The sequence below is a fragment of the Nerophis lumbriciformis genome, linkage group LG25 (assembly GCF_033978685.3).
Source record: "Nerophis lumbriciformis linkage group LG25, RoL_Nlum_v2.1, whole genome shotgun sequence".
Taxonomy (NCBI): Eukaryota; Metazoa; Chordata; class Actinopteri; order Syngnathiformes; family Syngnathidae; genus Nerophis; species Nerophis lumbriciformis.
Genome location: NC_084572.2, coordinates 23222915 through 23243932, shown reverse-complemented (window position 1 = coordinate 23243932; position 21018 = coordinate 23222915). Strand labels below are relative to the sequence as shown.

The window sequence follows — 21018 nt, the reverse complement described above, 5'->3', positions numbered from 1 at the left end:
TTTATTTGATAAAAGCCAACACCAAGAATAGACATTTGAAAGGCAATTTAAAATAAATAAAGAATAGTGAACAACAGGCTGAATAAGTGTATGTTATATGCCGCATAAATAACCAACTGAGAACGTGCCTGGTATGTTAATGTAACATATTATGGTAAGAGTCATTCAAATAACTATAACATATAACACATGCTATACGTTTACCAAACAATCTGTCACTCCTAATCGCTAAATCCCATGAAATCTTATAAGTCTAGTCTCTTACGTGAATGAGCTAAATAATATTATTTGATATTTTACGGTACTGTGTTAATAATTTCACACATAAGTCGCACCTGAGTATAAGTCGCACCCCTGGCCAAACTATGAAAAAAATTGCGACTTATAGTCCGAAAAATACGGTAATCACTTTGGTATACTGATACTATCCTTGGTGTCGCTACTCTCGATATTTGTATCGGTCCGTCCACCTCTGTTGACATTCAAAAGCTCTAGCTTAGCGGTGCCGGTTAGCATACCTTATTGTATCCTCCTGTGGCATAGCATGTTTAGCTATTCCTCGTCCTCCAGTGATAATATTACTTGTAAGAAACCTAGTTTATTTGCCGCCGTGGAGGCGAGGATGGCTCACTTAGAAGTGGCTTTGCTCTTTGGAGGTCCATTTTAACTGCTAGCTTGCTACAGTGCCTTCAGGATGTAGTCGTTCAGTTGTTGCTGTCAAAATTTAGGGGACACAGCTAGAATGTGTCATCAACATGCAATTATCACGATATAACGATAGTAAAAAAAGCTCTGTTGTCGACCAAACGTATGTATTTATTCATTTTTATTTTACAGACGTGATAGTTATATTACAGTATTGTTTGTTTTGTTAGTATTAGAGTCCGTTCTGCAAAAAGGGAATCCCTAAAGCTTATGGATTTATCCAAGAAGGAATTTTGAAAAAGAGGGAGCGTCTTACATTCAGGGTTATATACGGTTGCGAACATACGACATCAGGTCAGAATTCCGAGGCTGCGTACACACAGCTAATCAAAAACGGATTAAAATGTTTGTTATCAATTAATAAGGGTGATTCATTAATTTGTGTGAATTGTCTTACAAAATGTACTTGATACTAGTAGCTGTTATAAGTCCCTGACAGAGTGAAAACAGCAAACATATCTCATGGATATGACTTTTTAACTTGTAATTATGACTTTTTAACTCATAATTTCGACATTCTTATCTCATAATTTAGATTTTTAATTTCATAAATATGAGTTTTTAACTCATTATTATGACTTTTTATCTCATGAATATGACTTTTTAATTTGTAATTATGACTAACTCATAATTTCAATTTACATATCTCATCAATGTATTTTTTAATCTCATTAATATGAGTTTTTAACTCACAATTATGACTTTTTATCTCATAATTTTAACTTTCTTATTTCATAATTATGACTTTTTATCTGATAATCATGACTTTTTAAAGCTTGTGTGGCCCCTTAAAGACTATCAGGATGGTAAATGTCCAAGAAAGCACGAGACATCATCAGAATAATATGGAAAGCGAGAATCCCATGAATCAAATTAGTTCTCCAGAGTACATCTGACTGCTCATTTCTTGTACGCTCTGCCTCCTTGTAACGTTTGACTTTAACTGGCTCAAGTGAGTAGAAGATATGCTGCCTCGTTTCAACCACACACTGGCTTTTCTTTGTCTGCTCATTTGACTTCTAACCACCCTTTAAGGCAGGGGTGTCAGACGTACGGCCCGAGGGCCGGATCAGGCCCGCGAACAGGTTTTATCCGGCCCACGGGATGAGTTTGCTAAGTATAAAAATTTACCTGAAATTTTTGAATGAAAGAAACTGCTGTTCTAAATGTGTCCACTGGATGTCGCAATAGCAATTATTTGTATCTTTGTAGATGATGCTACATATGTACAAAATAAACCAAATAATGTTAGTACATCAGTGGAAGAAAATGATCAAACTACATTAATAACATACTGTAATTTGATTTTGATAAAATGTTTATCTTGATAGATTGAAAATGAACACCAACTGATGAACATTATCACATAATTTATTCAGAAAATATAAATAACGACAAATAAAGTATATATACCATTAACCGCAACAAGTAATTGTAAAAAAAAAAAAAAATCCAACAATAATATGATTTGTACAATTTCAGAATGTGCTTGTTCTATTTTTAAACTAAGAAAACAATCTGAAGTTGTCTTTTTTTTTTTTTTTTTAAAGTTATCGTGCCGTGATTTTAACAGTCCGGCCCACTTGGGAGTAGATTTTTCTCCATGTCACCCCTGCTTTAAGGTGAAGATCTTACATCGACATTTTGTACTAAATAAGATAACTAGTTGACAATAAAAGTCTGCCCAACCTGGATCCTTAGATTTAAAAAAAAGCCTTGTAACAGTTAAAGGGGAACATTATTACAATTTCAGAATGGTTAAAACCATTAAAAATCAGTTCCCAGTGGCTTATTATATTTTTCGAAGTTTTTTTCAAAATTTTACCCATCACGCAATATCCCTAAACAAAGCTTCAAAGTGCCTGATTTTAACCATCGTTATAAACACCCGTCCATTTTCCTGTGACGTCACATAGTGAAGGCAACACAAACAAACATGGCGGAAAGAACAGCAAGCTATAGCAACATTAGCTCGGATTCAGACTCGGATTTCAGCGGCTTAAGCGATTCAACAGATTACGAATGTATTGAAACGGATGGTTGTAGTGTGGAGGCAGGTAGCGAAAACGAAATTGAAGAAGAAACTGAAGCTATTGAGCCATATCGGTTTGAACCGTATGCAAGCGAAACCGACGAAAATGACACGACAGCCAGCGACACGGGAGAAAGCGAGGACGAATTCGGCGATCGCCTTCTAACCAACGATTGGTATGTGTTTGTTTGGCATTAAAGGAAACTAACAACTATGAAGTAGGTTTACAGCATATGAAATACATTTGGCAACAACATGCACTTTGAGAGTGCAGACAGCCCAAGTTTCATCAATTAATATATTCTGGAGACATACCCTCATCCGCGCTCTTTTCCTGAAAGCTGATCTGTCCAGTTTTGGAGTTGATGTCAGCAGGCCAGGGAAGCTAGGGCCGATAGGGGGTTTAGCTCGCTCGTCTGCGGGAACAAACTGCCGCTATTGCTTGCCGTGCTACCGAGGACCTTTGTCCCTGAATTGCTCACACACTCCGGCAGATTCAATGGGGGTCTGGTGGCAGATTTCTTTGACTTTATCGTTGGAAATGCATCTGCTTTGAGTGTCGCAGGATATCCACACATTCTTGCCATCTCTGTCGTAGCATAGCTTTCGTCGGTAAAGTGTGCGGAACAAACGTCCAATTTCTTGCCACTTTTGCATCTTTGGGCCACTGGTGCAACTTGAATCCGTCCCTGTTCGTGTTGTTACACCCTCCGACAACACACAGACGAGGCATGATGTCTCCCAGGTACGGAAATCAGTCAAAAAAACGGAAAATAACAGAGCTGATTTGACTCGGTGTTTGAGAAAATGGCGGATTGCGTCCCGATGTGACGCCACGTTGTGACGTCATCGCTCCGAGAGCGAATATTAGAAAGGCGTCTAATTCGCCAAAATTCACCCATTTAGAGTTCGGAAATCGGTTAAAAAATATATGGTCTTTTTTCTGCAACATCAAGGTATATATTGACGCTTACATAGGTCTGGTGATAATGTTCCCCTTTAAGTTCAGGAGTCGGAAACTCAATTGGACTATAGAAGCTGGCCCTAAAGTAATCACTTCAGAATCCCATTTTAACAATGTGACTACATTTCTTAACTACTTCTTCCAGCAGCCATAGTGACCCTAAACTCTAGTAGGCCTTAAAGTACCAGTAGAGTGGAAAAACAAGTTGACTTTATATGATGAATTGGGTTTCATTGTATCCGTTAAACCAGGGGTCAGCAACCCAAAATGTTGTAAGATTCGTATTGGATCAAAATAAAAATAAAAAATTGTCAGGAGCAACACATTATGCTAGTGTCTATATTAGCTATATTAGCCTACTATGTGTCGCAGACTGACGCGAATCTTCGTTGACATAAATGCAATATTTATTCTACACATTTTTACAACATTAGAAAAACTTACTAAAACGGAGTCTTCTCAGAGGGTGAGATAACTCCTGGAAATTACCGGTTTAGGATGGTCAAAAGTATAGATGTGTGTGTTCAAGTTAAAGGAAACGTCAGGCTGTCTTCTTCTAGTGGATTTATTAAAATCTCCGCAAGCTGGGTAACGTTTTCTGTGGTCTATAACAACATAAGTAAAAGAAAACAAATTAAATGAGCTCAAATACACTACCTACAAACAAGGCATAATGATGCAATATGTACAAACAGATGGCCTAAATAGCATGTTAGCATCGATTAGCTTGCAGTCATGCACTGACCAAATATGCCTGATTAGCATTTCACACAAGTCAATCACATAAAAAAAACCTCACCTTTTTACACACAGCATAAACAATTTTGTGGACGAAAGGAGACAAAGTAGTGGTATAAAACACGTCTTTCTGTGGCAGCATCGGTGAAAGTTGTGCATGTAAACAAACAACGGTGAGTTCAAGGACCGCCAAAATTAGTAGGACAAAATGGCGCTCGCCAAATACTCTCATCAGTGAAGCATGTTTATTATAAACAGTGGAATTTCTAACAATTAGGAAGGTTTGTGTCATGTTTGATACATTTTTGAAAAAGCTCCAGGGAGCCACTTGGGCAGCGCTAAAGAGCCGCATGCGGGTTGCTGACCACCGCGTTAAACCATACCCAATTGTATTTACAATCCACAAAGTATGTAAAAAAATAAAAATACTGTTAAACATCACAAAGTGCTACAATTTCAGACGGCTATTTTGAATATTCGGGGAAACGCCTCTGCACTCTGCCCATATCGGCAGATCAGTGATACTGCAAATACGCAAACATTGGAAAGAGATGTGCTGTTCATCATTCACAATCACTATGTAAAACAAGAACACTTCTGCTTTTCTTTTTTGCATGCATTTGAAATCGTAAATAAATAAATGAAAAAAAGTTTGCTAACAATTGAGTCAACAACAAAGCCCTCTAATCACCCAAAACCCGCCAACAATACTCCATTTACATGTCTTGACCCGAATATTGATCAAATATTAGCGATATGATTATGTTAATCGCTAACGCAGACAAGCTATTTTTAGCGGCTCATTGATAACAGAGAGCTAACTAGCTTATACTGCTGTATTGACATTCTGTGAGCCTGCCGATGTCCTGCTGCTCCCATGCAGATTGCAGCTCAGTACTATGTGTGTGTGTATATACTGTATAGTTTAAGTTTGTCCTGGGCATGACGTTAAAGTGCATCCGGCAGTGGAGGCTCCTCTATGGGGGTATTGGGGGACTAGGAGGTTAACCCCTTTACTACTGTTACCCCAGGTGGCCCTTGGCAAAGGCCTAGTACCTGACGGCCCCCTAGCCAGGGATACGGTGAAGACCTCAACGGCGGAGCAGGCGGAAGACGGTAGATTTAAGAACTACCACAACGGCTGCAATGGCGGAAGAAGGCTGCAGCAGAAAAGTGTCCCCAGTCGTCTTGGACTCCATGCCACTGGACCCTGACGCTTTTCTGTCAAGGATTGTGTGGTGACTGTCTGTGCACCAGTCTCCCCACGTTAAACAAAGTCACGCACAGGCATCCTCCATAAAGGGATACACCCCTACCAGGAGGATCGTCCTTCTCGTTCGAGTGACCGCCGATGATGATATACCGCATTTTTCGGACTATAAGTCACAGTTTTTTTCATAGTTTGGCCAGGGGTGCGACTTATGTGTGAAATTATTAACACATTACCGTAAAATATCAAATAATATTATTTAGCTCATTCACGTAAGAGACTAGACGTATAAGATTTCATGGGATTTAGCGATTAGGAGTGACAGATTGTTTGGTAAACGTATAGCATGTTCTATATGTTATAGTTATTTGAATGACTCTTACTGTTACGATCCGCTGCCCGGATCATAGTTTGTTTATGTTTGTGTCACGTGTTTTCAGCACCTTGAGTTTAGTTTGTTTCTGTTGCCATGACGGCAGATTGTACGCACCTGCCTCTGGTTAGTGTTCGGGACGCGCACCTGTTGCCCGGGCACTAATCAGAGGGCTATTTAGTCTTTGCCCTGGCCTCACTCGGGCTGGCTTCCCAGTTTGTTCTCATACAACTGTTAACGACTACTTAGATTTCATGCTATGCTATTTTTTCCTGCTAGCTCCCACGCTAGTCCTTTTGTTTTGCCTTTTGTGCTACGTGCATGTCTTTTTGTTATTCACCATATGATTTATATTTAAAATAAATCATTTTCCTACCTGCAAGCTGTGTCCGAAGCCGTCTGCATCCTTGGGAGAACCACATCCGCATCACTATGCGACCACGTCGTTTCAGTAGGAAGCCAGCAGAAGACAATTCTCCCGCACCGGCTAACGAGGAGTGGGACGAAGGTACGCTCATGGTGTTGCGAGCGATGGAAGCCGAGACGCTTCGCTATTCGACGGAGGAGAGGTCGAATCTCATGTGGGGAGCTGGAGGCTCTCTTATCCCCATCGACTCCCTCTGGTCGGAAGACATCGCCGCTACACAGCAGTACCGTGCGCGCCGTCAAAGACGGAAGCCGGCCAGAAGGTCTTTCCCTCGCCGCCAAGACGCGCCGCTCCTGCAAACTCCTCCCCCGGACCGAAGCAAGCTACATGCAGCTCAAGCTCCCCCTCCTCAGATGTTTGGCAACCCAATCGACCACTTCGCCAAACAATTTTCCGATTGGGCTGTCAGTCACATGGACAGCATCAACAATGACGTCATTTCATTGGCGCCCCCCAAAGAGGTAACTCCGCCCACTCCCGATGACGTCATTGAGCAAGAATTTTTTTTTCCATCTTCTGCTTCATTCAGTCAGCCACCTCCAAATGACTTTTATTCCAAGATAAAACATTATCAGGACTTTTTTATTAAGTGTAAGTCTAGTCAGTCACATTCTGATTTTCAGACTCCACCTCCAGTGACTTTGGTTCCGCCCTCAGTGACTATGGCTCCGCCCACTGCACATATTTTCTCCCCCTGTTCTCTCACCCAATCTCAGTATACCCCCCTCCTTACCTCCCCCCACCCACCCTTGAAGACGGTTCCAAACCGCAAAGAGCGCGTCTGGTATCCGCGTCTTGAGGGGGGGGCTAGTACTGGGAACTGTGCTAGTGCGGTGGCACAACTTCGGCGTGCTAAGCCGCAACCTCCTGCACGGCCACCGCCATCAGTTTTTCGGCGTGCTAAGCCGCAACCTCCTGCACGGCCACCGCCACCAGTTTTTCGGCGTGCTAAGCCGCAACCCCCTGCACGGCCACCGCCACCAGTCTTTCGGCGTGCTAAACCGCAACCTCCTGCAAGGCCACCGCCACCAGTCTTTCGGCGTGCTGAACCGCAACCTCCTGCACGGCCACCGCCACCAGTCCTTCGTCCTGCTAAGCCACAACCGCCAGCTAGGCCACCTCCAGCTGCACCTCGGCTAGCACCTGTTCCTGCACCTCGGCTGACACACCAAGCTTCGTCTCCAGTACCTCCACCACGCCAAGCTCCACCATGCCAAGTTCCTCGGCTGGTTCCCACACCAGCGCCGGCTCCAAGGCTGGTTCCCACACCAGCGCCGGCTCCAAGGCTGGTTCCCACACCAGCGCCGGCTCCAAGGCTGGTTCCCACACCAGCGCCGGCTCCAAGGCTGGTTCTCACACCAGCGCCGGCTCCAAGGCTGGTTCTCACACCAGCGCCGGCTCCAAGGCTGATTCCCACACCAGCGCCGGCTCCAAGGCTGGTTCCCACACCAGCGCCGGCTCCACGGCTGGTTCCCACACCAGCGCCGGCTCCACGGCTGGTTCCCACACCAGCGCCGGCTCCACGGCTGGTACCCACACCAGCGCCGGCTCCACGGCTGGTACCCACACCAGCGCCGGCTCCACGGCTGGTACCCACACCAGCGCCGGCTCCACGGCTGGTACCCACACCAGCGCCGGCTCCACGGCTGGTACCAGATTCTGCACCTGCTCCACGGCTGGTACCAGAACCTGCACCTGCCTCCACGGCGACGACGTCTCCTCCTGCCTCCACGGCGACGACGTCTCCTCCTGCCTCCACGGCGACGACGTCTCCTCCTGCCTCCACGGCGACGACGTCTCCTCCTGCCTCCACGGCGACGACGTCTCCTCCTGCCTCCACGGCGACGACGTCTCCTCCTGCCTCCACGGCGACGACGTCTCCTCCTGCCTCCACGGCGACGACGGCTCCTCCTGCCTCCACGGCGACGTCGGCTCCTCCTGCCTCCACGGCGACGTCGGCTCCTCCTGCTTCCACGGCGACGTCGGCTCCTCCTGCTTCCACGGCGACGTCGGCTCCTCCTGCTTCCACGGCGACGTCGGCTCCTCCTGTTTCCACGGCGACGTCTGCTCTCTCCTCGTCTTCGTCTCAGCGACCTCGAGTGGTCTGGCTGCGCAAGCGGCGCTCTCGGAGGTTTGTTTATGGACGCCAGTGGCGCAAACAGCAGCGACACCCGAGACGTAGTCGTAGAACTCTCCGGCTGCTGAACTTCTGGCGCCACTCACGCCCACCTTCTCGGCAGCCACGAATGTGGCCTTTCCGTGGTCGCCCGCCTCGCCTGCGGCAGCGGCGTTCCACTCGCCGCCGCCACCTGACTCTTCCCCGGTGGATTCGGGGACACGTGGCCTGGCGACCCACCACCAAATCCTCCCTCCGCCCTCCCTGGACTCTTGAACTGTTTCTTGTTTTTTGGGTTCTAGTTTTATTTCGTGTCAAGGGACATCTGGAATCTGTCCTTTAAGGGGGGGGTACTGTTACGATCCGCTGCCCGGATCATAGTTTGTTTATGTTTGTGTCACGTGTTTTCAGCACCTTGAGTTTAGTTTGTTTCTGTTGCCATGACGGCAGATTGTACGCACCTGCCTCTGGTTAGTGTTCGGGACGCGCACCTGTTGCCCGGGCACTAATCAGAGGGCTATTTAGTCTTTGCCCTGGCCTCACTCGGGCTGGCTTCCCAGTTTGTTCTCATACAACTGTTAACGACTACTTAGATTTCATGCTATGCTATTTTTTCCTGCTAGCTCCCACGCTAGTCCTTTTGTTTTGCCTTTTGTGCTACGTGCATGTCTTTTTGTTATTCACCATATGATTTATATTTAAAATAAATCATTTTCCTACCTGCAAGCTGTGTCCGAAGCCGTCTGCATCCTTGGGAGAACCACATCCGCATCACTATGCGACCACGTCGTTTCACTTACCATAATATGTTACGTTAACATACCAGGCACGTTCTCAGTTGGTTATTTATGCGTCACATAACGTACACTTATTCAGCCTGTTGTTCACTATTCTTTATTTATTTTAAATTGCCTTGGTGTTGGGTTTTATCAAATAATTTCCCCCAAAAATGCGACTTATACTCCAGTGCGACTTATATGTTTTTTTCCTTCTTTATTATGCATTTTCGGTCGGTGCGACTTATACTCCAGAGCAACTTATACTCCGAAAAATACTAGGTATTTAAGTATTACTATTTAATTGTGAAGAATGGGATTTTTTTCAAACAATACTATATTACTTATGCAAAAGGAGAACTGCACATTTTTTGGAATTGTGCCTATTGTTCACAATCATTATGGGAGACTGGGACACACGTCTATTTATTTGTATTTTAATTTAGACATGATAAAAAAAACACTTTGAAGATAGTTTAATAACTTATAAACACGCTCTTACCTTAGCTAAAACCAATTACTACTCCAATCTCATCCGCCTCAATAAAAACAATCCTAAATGTTTGTTCAGTACAGTAGCGTCGCTAACCCAACAAGGGACTTCTCCCAGTAGCTCCACCCACTCTGCTGATGACTTTATGCAATTCTTTACTAAGAACATTGAACTCATGAGAAAGGAGATTAAAGATAGCGTGTCCCAGCTCCAACTGGGTTCTATTAACGCAGATAAGAATGTACGTACGACGGATTTGGCTCACCAAAATAATCTCTCTCTTTTTGAAGAAATAACATTAGAGGAACTCCTGCGACTTGTAAATGGGACAAAACAAACAACATGTTTACTTGACCCACTTCCTGTTTGTAATATTAGGACCATCAGTGCTAAATATTATTAAAGTATCACTTTCCTCTGTTATTGTTCCACGAGCATTAAAAACTGCGGTTATTCATCCTCTGCTCAAAAGACCTAACCTTGATCCTGACCTCACGGAAAACTAGCGGTCAATGTCCCACCTTCCCTTTATCTCGAAAATCCTCGAAAAAAATGGTTGCACTGCAGCTAAATGAACACTTAGCGTCTAACAATCTCTGTGAATCTTTTCAATCCGGTTTCAGGGCAAATCACTCGACTGAGACAGCCCTCGCAAAAGTGACTAATGATTTATTGCAGTGGTTCTTAACCTGGGTTCGATCGAACCCTAGGGGTTCGGTGAGTCGGGCTCAGGGGTTCGGCGGAGGTCAAGACACACCCGACTCATCGTGTAAATAAAAACTTTTCCCTATCGGCGTATTACGGATACGGCAACAGCAGAAGTCACACTGATTTGCAGGTGTGTAATTTGTTGTGAGTTTATGCACTGTTGGTTTTGTTCTTTGAACAAGGTGATGTTCGTACACGGTTCATTTTGTGCACCGGTAAAAAGTATGGGGAACATATTCACCATTATTTAGTTGCTTATTTACATGCAAATTAGTAACATATTGGCTCTTAACTAGTCATTATTAAGTACTTATTAATGCCTTATTCTGCATGGCCTTATTATAACCCTACCCCTCTAACCCTAACTCTAACCCTAACAAAATAACTCTAAATTAAGTATTTGTTACTTAGATTATGTTCCACTAGTGTCCAAAAAACTCTAAATGAAGTCTTTGTTACTTAGAATATGTTCCACATACTAAAGTGTTACCAAAAACATATAACTTTGTCTTGAATTTGAAAAAAAACAACATTTTATTTTTCACTAAAGAAGGGTTCGGTGAATGCGCATATGAAACTGGTGGGGTTCGGTACCTCCAACAAGGTTAAAAACCACTGATCTATTGCTAACGATGGATGCTGGTGCGTCATCAGTGTTGTTGCTACTTGATCTCAGCGCTGCTTTCGATACCGTCGATCATAACATTCTATTAGCACGTATCAAAACACGTATTGGTATGTCAGATATATCATATCATATCATATCTTACTGACAGGATGTAGTGCGTTTCTCATACCAACGTGACCTCGGACTACGTTAAGGTAATGTGCGGAGTTCCACAGGGTTCGGTTCTTGGCCCTGCACTCCAGCATTTATATGCTGCCGCTAGGTGACATCATACGCAAATACGGTGTTAGGTTTCACTGTTATGCTGATGACACCCAACTCTACATGCCCCTAAAGCTGACCAACACGCCAGATTGTAGTCAGCTGGAGGCGTGTCTAAATGAAATTAAACAATGGATATCCAGCAACTTTTTGCATCTTAACACTAAGAAAACGGAAATGCTGATTATCGGTCCTGCTAGACACCCGCACTTATTTAATAATACCGCCTTAACATTTGACAACAAAACAATTACACTAAGCGACTCTGTAAAGAATCTGGGTATTATCTTCGACCCAACTCTCTCGTTTGAGTCACACATTAAGAGTGTTACTAAAACGGCCTTCTTTCATCTCCGTAATATCGCTAAAATTCGTCCCATTTTGTCCACCACAGGCGCTCAGATCATTATTCATGCTGTCGTTATGTCTCGTCTTAATTACTGTAACGTATTATTTTCAAGTCTCCCTATATCTACCATTAAAATATTACAGCTGGTACAAAATGCGGCTGCTAGACTTTCGACAAGAACAAGAAAGTTTGATCATATTACGCCTATACTGGCTCACCTGCACTGGCTTCCTGTGCACTTAAGATGCGAATTAAAGGTTTTACTACTTATGTATAAATACTAAAAGGTCTAGCTCCATTCTATCTTACTGATTGTATTGAACCATATGTCCCGGCCAGAAATAAGCGTTCTAAGAACTCCGGCTTATTAGTGATTCTCAGAGCCCAAAAACATTTTTGCGGGCTATAGAGCATTTTCTATTTGGGCTCCAGTACTCTAGAATGTTCTACCAGTAAGTTGGAGATGCTAACTCAGTAGAAGTATTTAAGTCCCATCTTAAAACTCATTTATACATGCTAACCTTTAAATAGTCCCCTTTTTAGATCAGTTGATCTGCCGTCTCTCTTTTCTGCACTGTCCATGTCTCCTGCGTGGAGAGGTTATCAGGTGACCACAGTTCAGTTTCCACGGAGGACGCGCTAGCTGTTCCAAGTTCCATGCATCAATTGCTGACGTCTCTGCACTGCTGACTTGTCTACGTACGAGAAGATCCACTGCTAGCCCCACTATGGACTATACTCTCATGTTATTAACCGTATCCACTCGGCATCCATTGCACCGGTCACCCAAGGGGGATGCCCTTATCTGCGGTTCCTTCCAAGGTTTCTCGTTGTTCCCATTGGGTTGAGTTTTTTCTTGCCCTGATGTGGGATCTGAGCCGAAGATGTCGTTGTTGCTTGTGCAACCCTTTGAGACATTTGTGATTAAGGGCTATATAAGTAAACTTTGATTGATTGAAATTTGATTGACGATTCGGCACATGGGGGTCACCGTTATAGCGTTCAAAGCCCTATAAAACAATTTCAAAAACCCTCCATCAATGTTTTGTATACTCACTGCAAGTCTATTTATAACGTAGTAACAGACACGTTCAATATTTACCGTATTTTGGTCATTTTAATCATTCCCAGAACTAATTCTTTGGCGCATTTATTTCCGTTTCCGCAAAAGCGCACTTCCGACCCCTGGCAACAATGTGTGTCCGACTTCCGTGAACAAGTCGTGTGGGTCTTCTAATCATGGCAGACACGGTAAAAAACAACAGCGACGACTATTTCTGGACAAATGAGGATTCACAACCTTATATTTTTGAAGCTAAATATACGGAGGATGAACTACTGCTTATAGAAGCGAGCACAAAGGAAGAGTGAGACGTTGGAGCAGACAGAAGCCGAGAGGGTGAGGGGTAAGTCACTCAAAGTTGCAAAATGTGGAATTTGAAGTCATGTTATTGTGACATAAATGGCGTTCTTATCCAAAAATTTCGGAAAATCGTCCCCAGCCAGCAGGACCAAAGAGACAACTGTACATCGAGTAAGTCACACTCTATATTGATCATGATACATGCAGCAACTACAGTACATACGATGTCTGGCTAGCTGTGTACAAACAAAACATGAAGTGTGGGCTAATACTTTACAGCTACTGCAGTCTGATTGTTCATGTTTTTCAGTCAGTACAGATTGGTGTCCTATCGTAGTGTTGTGCATTACAAACTCAAACGCGTTTTGTGCTGACGTAGAAGCTAGCTTATCTCTTTCCATAGTTAGCTTATACGGCTAATACCATAGCACGTCGATGTGTTACTACGCTAGAAAAAGAGTTCCTCAGTGTTTGCTCTTTCAATAACAATGTCGCTACAGCTTAGTTATTATACAGGTAACGGAACGTAAATGAGGTATTGTTGACGGTTTTTGAATGCATTTTTAAACTGATTCAGAGGTAGAATTGGTTGCTCCCATTAGCTGGATTGCTAGCCACCAAGAACGAGTTGATTTTTAAATGTTAGAATGCAAAAAAATTAAAAAACGTTTTTCTTTCTGTTTCTCATAATGATTGCAAAATTCCCAAAAAATTGCAGTTCCTCTTTAATACATAAAATGCCTTCCTTTGAATGAATAACCTACCCCTAAAAAGACATCTGGTACTTCCTACAGTTGAGTACATAAACATCCCCAGCCACTATAGGACCTATTTCTGTTTGGCCTTTGCTGAATCTAATTTAATTTTTTTTGAAGGAAGTCCACAGCTCACAAAGAAGGCCAGTCATACATGATCCATGTCACATGGTTCAGCTTATAAGGCCAGCTGACCGTTAAAACACAACAGGACCGCCTGGCGCTGACTGAGCTGACGACAAAAGCCACAGAAAAGGAAAACACGTGACATCAGAACCCCGACACATATGAATCTTTCTTAGGTCATCGAAACCTGCAAGAGGAAGGCCGAACAAACAGCTGATTCGCGACTCAATGAATAAGTCAGCGGAATGAACGAGCAACTTCCTGGATGGAAAACAGAAGTGTGGCATAAAGTATGAGTCAGCACGAACTGGACTTCCTATCATGTTACTAGCAACAAAAAGACCAAGATTGCAATTAAAACGATGTTCGTTGTGAAATGCATTTGTTGACTTTACAATTCTGACCTCTCATTGTGTGCAGCAAAAAATCCATCCATCCATCCATCCATTTTCTACCGCTTATTCCCTTTTGGGTCGCTGGAGCCTATCTCAGCTACAATCGGGCGGAAGGCGGGGTACACCCTGGACAAGTCCCCACCTCTTTGCAGGGCCAACACAGATAGACAGACAACATTCACACTCACATTCACACACTAGGGCCAATTTAGTGTTGCCAATCAACCTATCCCCAGGTGCATGTTTTTGGAGGTGGGAGGAAGCCGGAGTACCCGGAGGGAACCCACGCAGTCACGGGGAGAACATGCAAACTCCACACAGAAAGATCCTGATCCTGGGATTGAACCCAAGACTACTCAGGTCCTAATCCGATTACAGCAAATGAGGAAGCATGACAGGTTTGAAGTTGAAATGCAACATCCTAAAATGTTCGTTTTAATGCCTGTACCAAAAATGTACAAGACTAATACCTCGGGATGTAACGATAAGGCAATTTCATATCACGGTCATCGTGACAAAGATTATCATGGTTATTATCATTGATATTGTTGAATGTGCGCAAAAAATACTTATGAAATCTTTTGACCAAGTTATTTCCTTTAAATAACTAAAATAAACAGACACACTGTTCGAAAAAACACTATTTTGCATGTTTTGGGTTTCTTATGCTTCACTGGTTTTAATGACTTAGCTTCTATTGTTTTGAATATTGGTTTATACTGTAGCATTTAAGATTTTTGGATATAAAAAGTGCGTAACAAATAAAATCTAGTATTGTTGCGCTCGTAACGCAAAAACAAAACAACTTGAAGTATCGTTTGACACAACGTGTGCGCCGTTTATTCCATCGAAGACGATACTGAATAACTGCTTACATCAAAGAGACACAAAAAGGGGGTCACAACCAATGTTCCCTCTAATTTTTCATGTATGTGAGCAAACGCACAAACACTCTGAGCATACCAGCAGCACATTTGTCTCAAACCTGACATAACAATTTAAATGTCTTATTATTATAATCAAGTGACAGTAGTCTTTTTCAAGAGATTATTTTCTAATATATGTGATTTGGCCCACTTAGATATGTATATTTTTTTTAATCAGCTATGCACTATAGTATTTTATGCCTGGGTGGAGGTCCTGCTTTGGAAAGATTGTGTACCCCTTTCAGAGATCACATTTAGTTCCCCTTAAAACATTCACATGTTGCATGAGATGAAGTGTTAATTAACTTTCTGTCCGTAAAAAAAATTTTTTTATTAGCAATTATGTAGTCCTGTAACATCATTTCATGATTAATATCCAAAAAATAACATTCTTAACAAATGACAGTAGAATAAGCACACTGATTGAGGAGTCATAGTAAAACCACCTGAAATTTACACTTTACGTGTAGTGTTGGAGTTGTCCAACATTTTGTTTGGCCATAAACGCACCAGTGGCTAATTGCCATAGTTTATGTGTTGGTGCAGGTGAGAGAGAGAGCAAGCGGCTGCTGTTGATATAACAGATGACAAAGAGTTGCTTTTGGCTTGGTTTGTACGGTAGACAACGACCAGTTTTGCAAGAGACAAAAGTATTTTACACATTGTTTTGGTGTGGTTATGGCCGACAAACAATTTCTCTAAATAAAGGGACCGATGGAATTCCTGTCCTCCTTTAAGTGTCTCCACAGACGTTACAATAATTTAAGTGTTGACAAACATTGTTTTATCTGTTGTGGCCACCTTTCGTCACCTGTTACTCACAGTTGCATTACAAAATCATACAAAACAAACTATTTGTTTATTTTGTTTAGAGTGGGATTTGATTTTTTTGCGCGGCATAGATTTGCTGTGCGCAGAGGACGCGTGAGCAGTGCGCAATTGCGCAGGTGCGCATCTTAGAGGGAACGTTGGCCACAACAAACCCCCACCTTTGGGTAAATCTCCTGACGGTCACTTAAAGGGGCCGCACCGAATTACTCACTCTTAACTGCATACTGTATATGAATGCTACACAAGAACAACATTGTTATGTGCACAATAGAACAATGACAGTGAATAATGACGACAAAGTCAAGTAAACAGGTGTGGTGAATTATGTCCTTAAAGCAATCGCTACAGTATTATTATTTATTATTTCTGGTGGGTGTTGTGGCATTCTACTCTAAAGCAAAAAGGCATAATGTAATTGGAAAATGCTGAAATGTTATTACTAATATTGTATACAAACACTAAGATTTGTCCTTAAATAGAAATTGTAGCCTTTTTATTAGCTGATTTCATTATAAATTACATGATGAAGTCACACTACCACCATATTGAAAGAATATTAAGAACAATATTGTTTGTTTTATATGCTTGAAGGCTCAACCGCTGTTATTTTTAGAATGTAAAATAGTTGAAGTGAAGTGAAGTGAATTATATTTATATAGCGCTTTTCTCTAGTGACTCAAAGTGCTTTACATAGTGAAACCCAATATCTAAGTTACATTTAAACCAGTGTGGGTGGCACTGGGAGCAGGTGGGTAAAGTGTCTTGCCCAAGGACACAACGGCAGTGACTAGGATGGCAGAAGCGGGGATCGAACCTGGAACCCTCAAGTTGCTGGCACGGCCGCTCTACCAACCGAGCTATACCGCCCCAGTTGACTATAGTTGTTATTTATGAGTATATTTATAAGCACAGTATTGTTTGTTTTTATATACCGGGAGGCTATAGACCACTACTGTTCTTTTTAGAAGGTACAATAGTTGACTATTGATAATTATGACCACATTCATCAGCATATTGCTGTTTGTTTTGATATACTAGAAAGCAATAGGCACCATTATTTTTTAAATGTATATTTACCTCTTGGCAGCTGACACTGCAATTTGAATTCTGTGAAATAAATGTGGAAGCACAGTTATCTTGAATAATTGACACTACAGCTGGGCGATATGGCTAAGAAACTGCATCACGATATAAGTGTTTTACAACAGGTCGATATCGATAATTACTGATATTTTTGTGACCTATCAAAAATAAGGACGAGGAGAAAAATATTAAATTTAAACATTTTTATTTAGAAAGTAACCTTCCTCTGGTTCCAATCTCCTCAACTACCAATGCAAAAAAGAAAAAGAAATGTCAACAACCATTGAATACGCTCAATCAATGTAAACACAATTCTAAAATCACATTAAACACTTAACGATAACCTTTGGTGGAAAAATAGGCAATATGTGAGAAATTCTTAATAAAGTGAAAATGTAAATATAAAAAAAACAACCTGCGAAGAACAATCATTTGCAGGTTTAGTGCCAAAAAGCACGGCTGTGCTCTAAAGGGTGAGCACGGCTAAGGTGGGTTCACAATGGTCTGACTATGGTTCGTTTGAAAAATAAAATCCAAAAAACTGCCATACTGTCGAGGTGATTTTTTCTGTTTATCGACAATTCCTTCGCTCTCCGCAGCACTAATTTTTTCTTTTTCTTCTCACTCCATACAAAGAATCAACCGCGAGACAACAAGATAGCACAACCAACCAACCTTGATAGTTGATACCGTTACCTGATTGGCTGTTAGCGAGTCACTCCCACTGATCAGTGATCACTTCCTGCATCGCCTTTGTTAATGCAACCAACCTTTCTTTGCAACTTCCGGTTTCTTCCGACAAAGAAGAAGAAAAAACCATTGAGCGTTTTACCGAATGCATTTTTTATTGATATCGATTTTGTGTCTATCGCGATATATATTTATATATTGTTTCATCGCCCAGTTATACTTGCCACTTTGAAGCAATTTTCCAATAAAGTAGTGAATTTTAAAGTACATGACATCAGTTTCTTTAATCATGGTATCAAATAAGTATCAAGAATCGTGGAAATTTGTTGGTGTTGGTATCGACTACTCAATCGGCTACTAAGATAAGTACAATGGGTCTAAAAAAAGAGCTTATTATCTTTGTAAAGGCTACTGATGTACTCGTATTTACAGGAGTCACTTCAGGTCCCAAGAAATCTGAATTGATGACCTCTGACCTCGTCTGCTGTCGAATAGGAATCCCCTTCAGAATGAGCTGAGTGACAGCATTTTAATTAAGCTGGCGAGCGAGATGCTCGGCCATGACAGGCCTTGCGTGCCAGAAAAGAGGAAAAAGAATCCAAACACTTAAGATTTCATGCAGACAAACGGAATGAGGCAAGCGTCGACTCATATCTTTGATCAGGAGAGCGTGTCGACAGTCACAGCCGATGGACGTCGGACAAAAGAAAAATTGGGCGCATGCTATGCCTTGACACACAACTTCACTCAAGCCCAGTAAATCCGCGGAAATATCTGGCTCTTCGGGTTCGTGAGCGTCTGCCGAGCAAGGGCAGCAACGGCGACGGGACGGGCCCTCCTGTCAATCAAAAGTGAGAAGCTGTCTATGAGCGGCTATCAGCGTCATCTATCTCGTCTGGCAGCAACGCAGCCAGAAGGCAAACACACGCTTGCTGCTTCGAACCTTACAATTACAGCTGCAATTAAGGAAATTGCTAATTAAAAAAAGTGGAAAGAAAACCACCGCTATTTTTTAAAGATTGTTTTTACCTTCAGACTACTAATGTTGTTTTTAACCTAAACAAACAAACCAAAACACAGTCTTTACTGTTTGCCATTATAAACTTACAGTTTATACGTACAAGACAATATATACAATCCAATACAAGAACTTGGGATGGAACGGTAAAGAGTATTCAATGATAACTGTGGTAAAATTGCAGACGGTTAGTATTACCGTTTTGAATTATAATGATTGAAAAACCGTGATTGATAACTGCATTTTCATAAACTCATGGACTGATTAGTGCCAGCTCTCTAGCTTAAATGGTAACAAGAAAACAAGCGACATTAACATATTTCTCTATTTAAAAACTACATACCTTAACAGTGACTTATAACAAGTTACAGTCTGAGCAACTAAAATATTGAATTGTGCACATTGAACCTGCAAGCTGTGCTCTCTCTTAGTGTCTCTCAGAATGATCAAATAAAAGACACACAATAATACGGACTGACAACTTCAAACACACACACGCGGAACTGATTACACATACACAGATTGCTATACAGACACATATTAGTACACACACATGTGAAGTGAATTGCACCCGAACAGATTGAGATACACGTTAAGTAATTTTGCAAAAATAACAGTTCCATAAACATAACTGTGATATGAAAATGACCATCCCTAAAACTGTAGAAGGTCACTAGTGAAAATTCTGCCTTTAAAAGTCATAAACAAACAAACACACACACACACACACACACACACACACACACACACACACACACACACACACACACACACACACACACACACACACACACACACACACACACATCGCAATTAATTTACAGTAAGTATCGTTGAAATGTGGATCAATTTCGGTAGGTCAATGTAAAAAGTAAAATTATTATATCCCATGAAAACACAGACCGGAATATTTCAATATGGTATTTCTTTCTAACGATTATTTTTTGAGAAAAATCCCATATTTTAACAATATTGTAAACAACTGGTTCATGCTTTAATCAGAAAATCAACTTTAAAAAAACTTCCTGGGCCTTATATTGGTATGTAAATATATTTATGTATACGTATATATATATCCTTTATTTTTGTCATTCAAATGAATAAATAACTCATTATATGAATGCAGTTCATTTTTGTTATTATATTACCATTATCAAATTGCAATTATATTTTGTAACAATTGTGTAGATATATACTGTACTTGTAAATACTTAATAAAAGTGCCCTTTGACTGAGTGCAAATAAAACAAAGACAACTTTAATCAAATCTAAAATAAATATTTCTAAATCTTTAATTTGGCTCTTTAAGTTGTATTAAAGGATGTAACAAAAACAACAACAACAACAAGAAATCCTCAAGAGAAACTGAAAAAAGGAGATTTGAAGAATACATTTTAAAGTTTTCTTGAGCTCATGGTTTAATATTAGAGGTCTTTGCAGGGCAATAATATTAATTTAAGCTAAGAAACATGACAACTTTTGGCAATAGAGAAGATTACATTCGTGTGTTCAAAATGTAGCACATTAAATAATATGCTACATGTATATTATTAAATAAAAACACGTGTTAACTAATAAAGCTTGACACACTGTCTGCTATGTGAGAGAGTCTAAATAAATCCTATATGTATCAACAAGGATTGTGATGGGTCAGCATTAATGTTGCCAGATGTGTATTGTTGGGGTAAAAAGAAACCTTCATGACAAAAACAACTCATGTTGTCCAAAAAAATGACAAAATAACAAAAGCGTAAACGTGAGTTGACTGGAATGTTGTGGATGTGCGTACAAAAGACAACAAAACTGTGTCAATCACAACACGATGTACAGCACTACTGTAGATGTACTATAGCAATGACAAGTTACTGTGACAGGACGAAAAACATGGTGAAAATCAAGAATTACAATACCTGAAGTGTCACCGTATCCCGTCTCAGACATGTTTGTATTTTCTTATAAATAAAATCCTTAAATAGGTCAGTCGGGCGGCTAAAAGTCAAGAGTTGTTTCTTTTATGACTTTTAGTGTGGCAACACTTCCAGGATGGGCTG

The 21018-nt window shown here is 41.4% G+C and overlaps 1 protein-coding gene across 1 annotated transcript in view; it reads right to left on the bottom strand.

Moving 5' to 3' along the window:
• mcoln1a (mucolipin TRP cation channel 1a) overlaps nucleotides 1-21018 on the bottom strand; it is a 59931-nt gene extending 38913 nt beyond the window's left edge. The window contains exon 1 of the mRNA XM_061983951.1: nucleotides 20878-21018. Within this exon, the coding sequence (XP_061839935.1) occupies nucleotides 20878-20908 (31 nt within the window). The 5' untranslated portion in view covers nucleotides 20909-21018. The remainder of the gene's footprint in view (nucleotides 1-20877) is intronic.